The sequence below is a fragment of the Gymnogyps californianus genome, chromosome 13 (genome assembly GCF_018139145.2).
Source record: "Gymnogyps californianus isolate 813 chromosome 13, ASM1813914v2, whole genome shotgun sequence".
NCBI classification, from domain to species: domain Eukaryota; kingdom Metazoa; phylum Chordata; class Aves; order Accipitriformes; family Cathartidae; genus Gymnogyps; species Gymnogyps californianus.
The window spans coordinates 11,259,220-11,272,046 of NC_059483.1; the positions used below are offsets into that span (position 1 = coordinate 11,259,220).

At 44.7% G+C, this 12,827-nt stretch overlaps 1 protein-coding gene across 2 annotated transcripts in view; it reads right to left on the reverse strand.

The window, feature by feature from the left end:
• Window positions 1–12,827, reverse strand: part of PLXNB1 (plexin B1) — a 41,956-nt gene that overhangs the window by 26,664 nt on the left and 2,465 nt on the right. Inside the window, exons 2-10 of one of the 2 annotated variants that reach the window (XM_050904529.1) lie at window positions 9,313–9,495; window positions 8,760–8,888; window positions 6,856–6,956; window positions 6,091–6,223; window positions 5,228–5,384; window positions 2,248–2,356; window positions 2,046–2,154; window positions 559–1,419; window positions 6–131 (exon numbers count right to left, since the gene is read on the reverse strand). In XM_050904529.1, the coding sequence (XP_050760486.1) occupies window positions 6–131; window positions 559–1,419; window positions 2,046–2,154; window positions 2,248–2,356; window positions 5,228–5,384; window positions 6,091–6,223; window positions 6,856–6,956; window positions 8,760–8,888; window positions 9,313–9,495 (1,908 nt within the window). The remainder of the gene's footprint in view (window positions 1–5; window positions 132–558; window positions 1,420–2,045; window positions 2,155–2,247; window positions 2,357–5,227; window positions 5,385–6,090; window positions 6,224–6,855; window positions 6,957–8,759; window positions 8,889–9,312; window positions 9,496–12,827) is intronic. The other variant, XM_050904530.1, reaches the window with a different exon arrangement.

The window sequence follows — 12,827 nt, forward strand, 5'->3', positions numbered from 1 at the left end:
ACTACCTGATAGAGGTGGAAGTTCTTTCCCAGCAGGGTTATCTTCCTCGCCACGTTGACTGGAAATAGCGAAGATCCCTGGATTCCCTGCACACATGGACATGCATCTGGACCCCAGCTAAGCTCTTCATTCTGAAAACAAACACAGGTCTTTAGAGAAAGAGACCTCCATGGCTCTGATAGAGGGAGTCAAAGCCTAACATGCCAACAGAGAAACAAGCCCTGCCTGAATGAAGACACGGCTGTGCTGCTTTACCATGAAGTTACAAGAACACAATGCAGGAGCCCAAAGAGGCGAACAGCAGAAAGCTGTGAATATGCTGGACATCACAGCAGCTGCCACCTTCAGGCCAGCAGCATTTCTACAAGACCTGGGAACCTCGCACACATTTTTCTACCTCAGGCTGCCACTTCTCACTCCGCACATTACAGCGGTCAGCTGCTACACTCTCACAGGGCACCACCTCTCCTGTGTGCTGAAATACTACACCAGCAATCTGTACCAAAATTTCAAAGTGTTATAGCCTTAGACTGTGAATTCCAAAGCCCAGCAACTTACCTCCTCCCAAAACTCAGGGGCATCATACTGATAGTCGAGGTCAGGGTGGAGGATCCTTGGAAAGTCAGGAACATCCCTCTCTGAAGAATCGCCATCACCCGACAGAAGAGTAGATGCGGAGAAGGGAGATGTGTCATTCTCAGCCTGCAGCAAATCCATCCAGTCCTCTGTGTCCTGGAGCTCCGTGCCTTCCTCCAGCAGCCAGTCTGGGGGAGCTGACGGTGGGAGCTCTGAAGCAGGTAGTTCAGTTCCCAGCAATGCGGGAGAGTCATCAGAGGCAGGAGGGACCCCCGGCACCTGGCTGGGGGTTTGGGGAGATGGGATGGCAAATGTCAGTGCCTCTGTGGTAGGAAAAGAACTCAGAGCCCACTTGGAACTGGTGACATGAGGGGAAGGTGTCACTGCTGCTGCAGACGTGTGCAGAGGGCTACCCACTAGGGTGGTGGGTGCGTCGGTGTGCCGTGGCTCCTGGGCAGTGGTTGGCCCTTCAGTGGGCAAGGCTGCATGACCCATGTTTTTGGATGGGCTGGTGAGGACAGATGCAGCGGGAGAAGTCATCTCTGGCACGGTGACAGCAGGTTTGTCTGCTGGTGGTGGTAGAGGGGATTCTGTGAAGGCCTGGAGAGAGGCTGCTTCAGTTGAAAGAGTCAAGTATGTATAGCTGAGGGTTTCTGTAGGCTCAGTCGTTGTACCCGAGGCTGTGGAGAGTGTGACGTGGTTGGGCTCTGTGGGGGGCACAGTGCTCGGTACCACATGCACAGGGGGAGTGACAGGTTTTGTGGCTGCGGTTGGGGCTGTGGTAGAGGACTTGGTGAGGGGAGCTGCTGAAGAAGGAAACACACTTGAGGTTGGGATCTGGGCCTAGAGAAAAACAATACGATGGGGTGAGAAGAGAGAGAGAAATGAAACAATAAAACCCAAGCAGAAAAACACTCCATATTACTTCCCGTAGCAGTGTTCACAAGAGGCTGCTTCACTCTCTGGATTTCAATGAGAACTACATCTCATGCCTCCTTGTCTCGGGATGGGACTGGGGAATGCTCACAGTGCGGGAGATCCAGCAACATTCCCTCTTCCCACAGATGCCTGCACTCGCCTCCACTCAGAGGGAGGTCTGCCTGCCTTCATCCCCCACAAAACTGTAAGGCCACCTGTGGCAGCCACAAACTGGGCATCTGTTCCACCTCCCCACTCGCAGCCTCCCTGCCAGCTTGCTCTTGTCCCTTGCTTCGAAAACACAGGCTGGATAACCCCAGGAGAAGGGTGACCTGCTTCATCTGATGGCACTTCCCCAGAAACCTAGCAAGGTCTTGTAACATCAGGGACGCAGAGCCTTGTGTCGCTCCAAGGGGAGGCTTTGCTCCAACAGCTCACTTCCTTGCTTGATGTGACTGACAGCTGCTATTTTACCTGAGAAGAGCTCTGACTCACTGCAACTTGCTGAGGCTGTTACAGCACATAGGACTAGGACTGAGTAGAAGACGCACCCTTTCATTGTAGATAATGGTTCCTTCCTCACAGGCTGCTTTGTGGGTGCAGAGGTGCTGCTGGATGCACCAGTTACATCCCCAGAGACTGCTCACACACTTCTGGCACCTGGAACAATGATAGAAAAGCAGCTGCTAAGAGGACCCAGGAAGGGACAGCCACCCTCCCTATAACTACAGACAAGAAAAAGCAGGTGCTCACGGTGCCGATTTCCACAGCAGGGCCACTGCAGCACAGTCATAGAAAGAGAAGTCCACAGAAGCAATGAAGATGTCATGGAAACGCACTACGAGCTTTATGGTGACATGATCTGAAAATGAAAATAAAAATTTCTTAGAACTGGAGCCACTGTAAGTCTGCCATACTGTTAAGAGACACAGCATGCTTTAGAAAAGACACTGTCAAACATGGAGACAGATTCCCTTCCATGCTTCTAGCATCTCAATCACTGGATAATCCTATGGACACTAAAAACAGGTTGGACAAGTTTGTCAGGAGTAGTTTATGACAGCTCTTGCCAACCCATGGGAAGGAAGACGAGTCTGAAGATCCCTCCATCTTTATCTGCTATAATTCCACTGTCATCTCTGTATTAGAGGAAGACATAACATTCCAGGCTCAAAGCTGATTGTCTTCCTTTGTCATCCAAAGGAAAACTAAACCCTTAGAACTGACATGCCCTTCACATACTGCCTTGAGAGCTTTGTTCTATGTCCAGACTAAGAAGTGAGTCAGTGAAGAGGTTTATAAGACTTGTAATCTCACTTAAATGACTGAAGGCTTATCTGCTTTAAATCCAGGTGTCATGTCAACTACAAGCCTCAGGATAGCCCAGTTCTCTTTGGGAAGAGACTATCACTGTTTTCTGATAGATCAAATAGCTGCAGAGATGGTCAAAACTTACTGCAGCTGACAGCATGAGCCTGAAGGAGATATTTTGCATATGACAGTACTAAACCAGCTAATTAATCTTGTTCCAGACAAATGCCCCCAACCCTGGAGCTGGGTATTAGTTCTCGAAATAATGGGAACATATTGCATGCTCTGCTCAACTCCAGGAGCTGCCATTTCTCCAAGACAGTTTGCTATAAAAAATAAGTAACAAGAAGCTTGTCCATTGTTCCTCTCACAGAGTTCAGACCTCCTCTTGCAAGCAAGCTCTATTCACAACAAAACAATTAACATGTCTGGTGAAGGATCAGTCAGGCCTAAGCTGGGTTCCTGATAGGATAACAAGTGAAGCAGTATGCTAGTAAAACAGCTGATGATGAGGTGTGTATGAAACCCCATGATTAGCAGAAAATAAGGGTATCATATGCAGCTGGAGGCAGGAGTCACTGTAGTACTGTCAACTCCCATCATTGTCATAGAGGTGATTGCATTTGGCAGTGGTGGAAGGGCTAACACCTCCCAGGATTTCAGGGTTATGGCACCATATTTATAAATATTCCTTTCTCCAAAAAGGCCATTATTTCCCATGACTGCCGATAACACTGTTCAACAGTACAGAAGATGAGGTCGAGCACTTGCAAATTGTGAGCAAGAGTTTCTGCTATCAGCTTGGAGCTCAACAGCTTAAAGTGACAGATGAGCTGGTATGCAGCCTTTAAAACAAAGCTGAAAAAAAGGCAAATATTTTAGTGAGCTGGGAAAAGTATTATAAGTAGGAATAGGAAAGTGCCAGTATCTAAGGCCCTGATGAGACCTCATTTAGAAAACAGTGTATGATTCCGGTTACCGACTTCAAATTCATCTTAGCAGAGCACAGATGACGTGCAAAGAAAGGCTAGCAATACAGTGAAGGAGAGAGGAAGTCTGAGTAATAAAAGAACACGAAAAAAAATTGGCACAGTTAACACGGTGAAACTCGGTGCTAAGAATGCCTGGCCATAGTTCACTGAGTGGGAGAAGAGCTGAGGAAGCAAAAGGACAACACAAATAGATCAAACGGACAGAAACCATCCATGAGCAAGTTTAGGCTAGAAAACAGAAGCAACCTGTTAAGCCTCAGAGATGCAATATGAAAGTAACATAGGTAAAGCATCTATGGAGTCTTGAAATAAAAGCAAGACTGAGTTACAAAGGAGTCAATAAGAATATGTGAAGCCTGGAATAATGAGAACTAGACTGTGGCTTTATCTACACTGATTTTTTCACAACTGTGCTCAAATTCAGGCCCACATTTGCAGAACTAAACAGGGAAGCCAATCCTGCCCACTCTGCCTGCAGTGGCAGTGCACGAAGCCCTTTCCCTCTGTGCCTGACCACCCTGAATGGAGACCTGGTTTGTTTGTTCCAGACTAAAGCAGTGTGAAAGCCAGATATAATAATATTGTAAATAATATTGAAAATGAAGGAGTTTGAGATTGAATGAGTGTGTTAGCTGGGTTCTGCTATCATGTTATGTCCATGGAGATTGCTTCAGACCTATTAGCCAGCTGCATACTTGCACAGAAAATCTGTTTAGCCATTTAGGTGAATTGTGTGGAATTCTTCCCAACTGGCACCTGTCTTTTACTTCAGATGAACAAGCTCTTTGAAGAGATCAGCTCATCAGAGCTCACACTGACAGGCTGGGTAAAATCCAATACAAAGACTATAAACTGAGAACTTTCCAGGTTCTTACAGTGGCCAATTAGCAATAATCAGCCTGTTGTCATTCACAGCAATAGAAGGCTGACTACGTATTTTCTGAGGTTATGCCGCATTGCGGACTCATTTCTAACTTTAAGGACCATGGGTCTCTTCTTGCCTTTGCTTACATGTACTTCCTTCTCCCACTACTATGTGGATTTTGAGAAGGTTTGCATTTTGTTTGATTTAAATAATAAAGCAGTATTTAAGAGAGTTCTCTCTCCAAATTTATGACAAAGCTGCCAAACCAGCAACCACTCTAGACTGCATTTCAGATCATATTCAGATTTGCATACAACCCTTCAAGCAGGATCTCCTTTCCAACTACCAGATTTGGCATTGGAATTTGGCAACAGCCCAAAATAGCACAGGATGTGTGTGACACACAAGTAGAAAGCAAACAGATATGACAGAATGAAAGGAACACCTGCTGACAGACCACATACATTCATGGCTGTTAATCCTAGCAATCTGATGGACCTACAACGTACTTTCTCCCAACAACGTTATCAGAGCTATCATGCTCCATTTAAAGCATTTCACTGACCTGCTCCTGTTGGCAAAGCTGGTGCTTGGCTGGGATCTGGAGAAGGACACATGATTCCTGACTCTGTCAGAACTGCTGGGCTTTCATAATCTTCAAAGTAACATGAGTAAAATTCTTCCTCACGCAGAGAAGGTAAGTCCGAGATAGCCAGGAATATCTACCAATTCAATAATATCCAGTAAATAAGTTGCCCTCTAACACATTCTTCTTTATTTTGTCCAATTTTCTGGTTCTATTTTTTCAAAGTAAGAGCCCCATAAAGTAGTTATCTACATATACACCCATTTTCCTATAATGCCTCCTAGGACTGACTGTTCCATTCATCTCTCTTGCCATTCCCAAACTGAAATTGGCATCCACCAAGCAATTGGCAACTTCCCCCTTTGCCCAAGTCTCTAGCAAATGACAGGTTCTTGCCACCTCCTGACACAATGACAGACTTCAACACACTGCAGCGCCTTCTTAGCTTTTCTGCCAGCTCTCAGATGCCAGACTGAAGCCGTAATTTGGGTAGCTCCTTTCAGATCTTCCTGACAGCAAGTGTCAGAAACACTGTGAAGCCACAGACATGGGCACCTTATAGATACTAAGCCAAGGAGGGACTCCACCCAAGCAGCCATCAAATACTCCAGAATACCCAGTAACTTAGCAGGCAAGGACATTTAGTTTTATGGGAAAAAACAATGAAATTATCTCCTGGTACAGCCAAGCTGTTAAGTCCCTTATGTGAGGCAGACGGCATGTGCTTGAAGGCTCAGTGATTCAGTACCCCACTGAAAGCAACAGGAAGATGTGTGACTCCTCAGAGTTTGCAGGGGACCTTCTACATGCTTGAGCATCATCAGAGGATCATCACCACTCACATTTCTCTTTTCCTCTCTGCTGATATTGGCTGGAGTTAGTGACTGGACAGATAGACACTGCTGTGTAGAGTTAAAACTCCAGAGCCACTGCTCACTCAACCTGGACCGCAAGCACTCAGAGCGACGGCTGCACCTGCAGGGAAATAGCAAGAAGCCCTATGAGAGATCTGTGCAGCCCTAACAGGACACGTGCAGTTTCCAAGCTGACACTGGCTGTCTGAAGCCTTGCTAGACACTTGGGAAAGCTGCTACACAAGCCATGGAAGTCCCAGCCTCCCATCACCTTCAATAATAGGATGAACTGTTGCCAAAATATAGACGGGTAGGCACTTTTTGGGCTTCAAGGGTCATAAACTAGTTCCTACGGCATTCTACAGGGAGACAGAGCCAGCAAGCAGACAGACACACTGGAATAAACCATGTCTCATTAAGTAACATCAGCAGGGGAGCAAGAAGTGAAAAAGTGCTAAATAAGAGAGTGACACCAAAAGAGATAAGATAGTTTCTCTACATTTGAAATGAGGCAGTGTGAGCTGCAGTCAGACTAAAACCAGGCTGAAATGCACTGGACAGGAGCATCGTGAGTAGTGACCAAAGACCCAAAAAGCAATGGAAAGATACCCTTGTGTGCAACAAGTTTAAAATTTAGTTTAAAAATAAACTAAATCCAGACACAGAGATATACATAAGGAAGAGAGTAAGTGGAGACAATCCCTAAGCACTATCCCTCCAAAATCCTTGCAGGTGAACAAGGATCTATCTTACCGTCCCTGAAGGACACACCAGCCACAGTAAGGATCTTTCAGCGCCAGACAGGATTCACAGTCCAAATACAGGGAACATTCCAGTATGGGAACCTTTACCACCTGTCAGAGAAAGAAACTAGTGAAAACACAGCACACACAACACAGGCCTCAGGTCTACGGCTTCTTCTGCCTAACTAGTAAGTCCCATCATCTGCATGCTCACTGAAAACAACTTCTTAATCCCCAATATTGCATAAAAATAAAGAAAAAAGGAACAAGTTTCCAGAGCCCATCTGAACAGCCATTTCACATATTGGTGAAGGACATCTAAAAATCAGGGTGTACAGAGGCACTGAGGCAAGCAAAGTGTATTGCTATTAATGGGTTATCTATGACACTTTCTGCAAGAAGGAGACTTTATTTAGTGATAAAACTACATTTTAACAAAATGGATCAAAGAATAGCAGACTGAATACCATTCACTCTTTTGCTTTTCTGGACTCTGTCAAGGGAGATCATATCTCTTGACATGTAGGTGACTGAAGCTGGAGACAGCAGCTCCAGCTGAGGCCTCTGAATGCATCTGCACCATTGCCAGCTCTAGGGCAGAACCATCATTTTGACTGAAAGTAGACCAAGAAGCTTTGATCAATGTGGAACAAAAACCTTCTGCCATCTGAGGGTAAGTTTTGCTTGCAAAACACTTCTGCTTTAACTTACTATCCTTGGTGATTTCAGCCTCTTGCCCTCTCTTTCATCTGCTACTACACTTCAGCTACTACACTGTCAGTTACTTTAAAATACCAACTTCTAGTCTCCAACCTATTACTTTTGCTAAGTACATGATGTAATTTGCATTTTTTAATTGACAGAACAATTATTCTTAAGGATATATTTCAGATTTCCTAATCTTCTTCCACTCACAGATTTCCACTTCTCCTTTGAAGTGTCACAAAATTTCTGAGTATCTCAGAGTGCACTGGGGGGGCTGAAGGGAAACAGTGGCTTTCCAGCATGCTCTCATTTTTTGTTTCTTCTTTCCTTCAGAGTAACTCAAGGACTGCTTTTTCCTTTGCTAGGAAGATCCTTTTCTTTCCAGCTCAAGGAGCTGATATGAGTGGTGTCGTACAAATCCTCTCAAAGCTGGATTTCCTACTCAGCAGACACCAATATCCCAAGAGCCTGAGGCGTCGCAACGCCTCTTCTCCTCCAACTGCTACTGGGCACAAACAGAACTACAGAAAGCAGAAGAGGGAAAGGTGCCTCACATGGTTCCTTATATGACTTGATTTCATTTGCAAGACTTATTATATACCTGGTCAGAGTGCAACTCTGCTATCTGAAAATATTTCCCACACATTTCTGCTTTTTGTAGGTTACATGCCTACAGAAACAGCTTAATCTTTTAACTGATTAAAAACAGGAGAAGTGCCACAGTTTTAATTACACAAAACCTCCCTTTTCTCTTTTTAATCTTTTGCAAAACCAAGACAGGTCACATTACTTGTGAACCCAGAAGGCTCACATTCTTCTGCTCTGATGGAGATGCAAACCGTTGTCCAAACAGTTCCTGCTCAACACAGAGGAACCCAGGAATTTGCAGCCCCTTGTCTTCATGCCAATAGAGCAGCCTTTATAGCCTGCAGTTCACATTCCTCCATCACTGCTGACACAGCCTGACTGACTTAGGGAAATGCACATGTAAACAAGCCATGGTTTAGGGTAACAAGACTTCCTCCATGCTTCTTCCAGCTTTTGCAAAAGGCCAGTCCCCATCCCTGTAAGCTAGACTGGCAGGCAGCTGCTGCCCAGCACAGGCTTAGCTATACACACTGTTTCTCTGCCTCCCCCACTCCCATCAGTAGTCTGTCTGGATCTCAAATGCTTTCAACTCTTCTGTGCAAGGGATTTTATTGCTCTTACCATTGACTGGGTCATGACAAAGAGGTGCTCCTGCAACTGGTCAAACAGCAGGTCTCCACTCACCATGCTATTTAACTGGATAGCTAAAGAAGCATATATATGTGCATCTCCCATTGCTCCTAAGTACACCTGCAAGAGAGTCACAGTTGTATGCAGGCAAAATATCACAGCAGGAGTCAGGGGCACCCATCCTACATCAGGAACTAATTGGAAACACTGCTGTGTGCAAGGATTTCAACCTCCCACCAAAATCTCAATGCAGTGACTTCAGCCACATGACGCATGTGCCTAGCAATACCTGTGGAAGCCATGTAGGATGCACCAGCCCTGATGCTGGCTCAGTGCAGATGTAACCAAAGGCAACGTGACCACTGCTTGGGGCATTCACATTCTCAACAGTCAGTATAGCGTAAGAAGAGACCATCTGATAGTAAGGATCTTTAGTAGGAACCTGACTTCCCAAGGGACAAAAGAAATTGCCTTTTTTCCCCTTTCACCTGAGCATCCCTGATTAGTTTTATCCTCTTTGCTTCCTGTCACATCCAGATCATACCTTGTGCAGTCTCCCTCTGCTGTCTCCCAGAAAAGCAATGGTGTGGCCATCTTCCACATTCACTGCCACAGCTGTCAGACGGGCCTCTGTTTTCTCCAGGAGGGGGGCTGCTTCCAAGGGTACCCGGCTGGCCATGGGGCTCGGAGTGTGGTCAGAGCCACAGGGGTATGCATACAGGGTGTCCTTTTTTGGAGAGTGGAAAGAACAGGGACATCAGTACCCAAAAATGGATACAAGGAACATTGGCATCTTTAACACTTCCCACCATCCCCTTCCACCCAAATTCCTTAAACAGGTGCCCCAGCAGTGAATTCAGCTTTGAACTCCTCTAAGCTTTTTTACTGAGAGTAAAAATCAGCTTTTAATAATTAGTTTAGGTTGTACCCTCACAGAATCCTGCAGACATTTCAGCAAGTGCATTCAGCATCAATAATGAAATGCATCGAAACTCTACTAAACTCTTAAGTTCTCCAAAAAACATTACTGGCTATACACTACCATGATACAGCTTTGGGGAAGATTCATTGTATTTTTCAGAACAAAACAAAAAGATGAGAATTCCTACTTCCAGTGCAAAACCACCTGGTCACAAGCATCGCCTTCAACAGTTAGCATGGTTTTGTTGTATCACCTACAAATTCTAAGCCTGAAGTAGAATCTCAAAGCATCAGGACATACAGGGCAGAGCATAACCTGCTCCAAAATGCTTACTAACTACACATAGAAATCGTAGAGCACATACAACTAGAGACCCAGAAAAAGTCAAAACAAGGGTCATCTCTGCACACTGCTTCAATTCTTCCGAGTCTTGATATTTCTGAAAATTAACTCCAGAGCACCATACAAAACCAGTCATCCTTCTGTTCCAGTTAGATCCCTCCCAGGCCCACCAAACCTTCACTTATTGAATTCTAAAGGAGAGAATGAAAGCTGCCAACTTATTTACTATTTGTATATGTAGAGAGAAGATATTCCATTATGATTCATCCTAAGTAACAAACTCAGTCTTGTCTAGGACAGTTCCCCTGTTGCTTTATATCTTTCTTGACACCTTGTTCTGTGTCCACTTCAATTTTACAGTATCCTTTTGGAGACTGAATGCAGGATTGTTCACCCAATAATTACTATTAAAAACACCATTTTTAAATCAATCAGTGGCTTGTCTTCAAACAATGTAGCTGTGTAAACTAGTGATTTTCATCATGAAATCCCTTATGGATAACATTTTCACCCTCGTCTCCCGCCCCTTACTAATTACTCTTACAAAGCTGCGTGTGGAGCAGAGGCATTAACTGCGCAGTCCACACCGACTCCAGCTCCCTCTCTTGCCTCAGGCAATGTGGTTGAATTTAGCCTCCTTGTGAGCAGAGTTACGTATTCCTTCTGTCTGATGTCTGTGGCTTTGCATTTGGCAGCACTGAGCTGCACGGTACCATTCAGCACCAGGCAATGGAGCCGCCCGCGCCGGAGGTCAGCGATAACAGCACAACATGGCATTCTTGAGGCATCTGCTCATCAGCCCTCGCCGACCCCATAGAAAACTTGACCCTTTTTCCCCCTGTCCTCCCATTTCTCTGGGTTTTTTTGTTGTTTTTTTGTTTGGTTGGTTTTGGTTGTTTTGTTGGTTTGTTTGTTTGTTTGTTTTTTTTTTTAAATACTTGACTGCTTCCTGGAGAAACTAAAAATGATCAGGAGCTTTTGACAAAGTCTATGGAAATCCCACGGTAAAATATATTTAACCTGCTGACCTCTATTCACTTCTCAAAGGTATTGCTATCTTAGCAGGGAAGCAAGGCTTGACACAGCAGTTCCACCATGTAAGAAACCATGCTAGTTAAGACTAGCACTACTTTCATTCTGTTGCTTTATTGTTTTCCTTTCAAATACTAATTCAACTGATTTTCTGCACACTAGGTATAAAGCTCTGACTTAAAGCCTCAGAGGAGGTTACAACTTTTAATGATTGTTAGTTTTTACCATCTTCTAAGCTATCATTCATTTTTAGTGACAGATATATTTTTTATCAGCTTTGTCATTTGATTCTTAAACTTCTTCCAACCACCTTCTTGTAACTTAAAGATTTCTATTTCTCCAGTTGTCCAGTTGCTATAAGATTTATTAGGAAGTGGGCCACAGCCAAATTTCCATGGTTAAAAGCATCAAGTGTTTGTTTTGAATGGGATTCTAGCTACCTTTTGCAACCTTTGTATCAATGCAGACAAATGCTGGAGCCTAATGACCTCACTGCTGAGGTTGATTTTCAAAGTTTGCTTAAAAAAATGCATACAAGTCAGAAACAGTTGTACCCTCGTTGTGCTCAGCACTGCTGTGGCCTATACGTGATGCCAAGGGCAAGTCACTTCACACACAACATTTATCTATCATAAACCAACGTGACCTGTGCAAGCTCTCCCAGCACTGGCACAGCCTGCCCGTGGCCTCGCAGGGACTGTCTGCAGCGCAGTTAATCACAATCAAGAGCTGAAACTTGTTCCATTCTACAAGATTAAGACCATGATAACTGTGTAAAGTGCTTATATAAATTTACATAGAAGCTGTTTAAATTGTTTTCAGTGAATAACATCTTGGCAACGTAGCAGAAAATACACTTCAGGGATCAGCCAGTGTCCTACTGTGATGCAGCAAGTGTGGATGAAGCTGCTGCCGTGAATTCTGGTGTGCGCTTCCTACGTTGCACAGGTAGGAAGCAACAACAGGACAACTCCGTATCTATGCATGAAGAAGACTGAAAGCTCCACGCAAAAGGACAAGTTACATACCTTGAAAACTACACCCACAGAAGATATGCAGCCTTCCCAAGCCTTGCAGAAACATGTTTCACACCTCCAATTATCAAGTCACTAACAGCATCTACACATTGTCTCCTGCATCTCAAGACTAATGGATCTCCAGCAAACTGAACGAGTGAACTGGTTCTGAAATTCTTATAAAAACAAGCATTTTTTTCCAGTTGAAGAGATTGTACTGAACTGCAAAACTCTATCTTAGCCTCTCCTGATGGGCTAAAAATTGGAGCCAGTGCTAACTAGGGAAAAGGGTATACCTTGTGCACAGGCTGGTTTGGAGGCAGAAAAACATGAAATTAATTAGCATTATCCTTACATTCAGCACAAGCTGCCCCCATTGAAACCAAGTTAAAACTGTTCCTGCATAAAATGTTCATTGACAGCCACTTCCACTCAGCGCTGAATGGAGCAGGCTGGAGCTGGCACAGACCCTTACGTGTTGTTAGATACAATCTTAACGACAACCGCTACCATGTACTGAATGCTGAAGGATAAAGTTTGTTAGGACATTTACATATCATTGGACACACTTGTTAATAAGATGCCATACTTTAGTCAGCCCACTAGTGCCAAACCGTGCAGCTGGGACCCCGGGATCATGCGCCAGGAATCGCATAGCGGAGACTGGCCTTTTTCTCCCACCCTGTGCACCCACTTCTCCACTGGATCAAATGGTACAGGGGGACTCCACATTGTTTTGAATGAAGG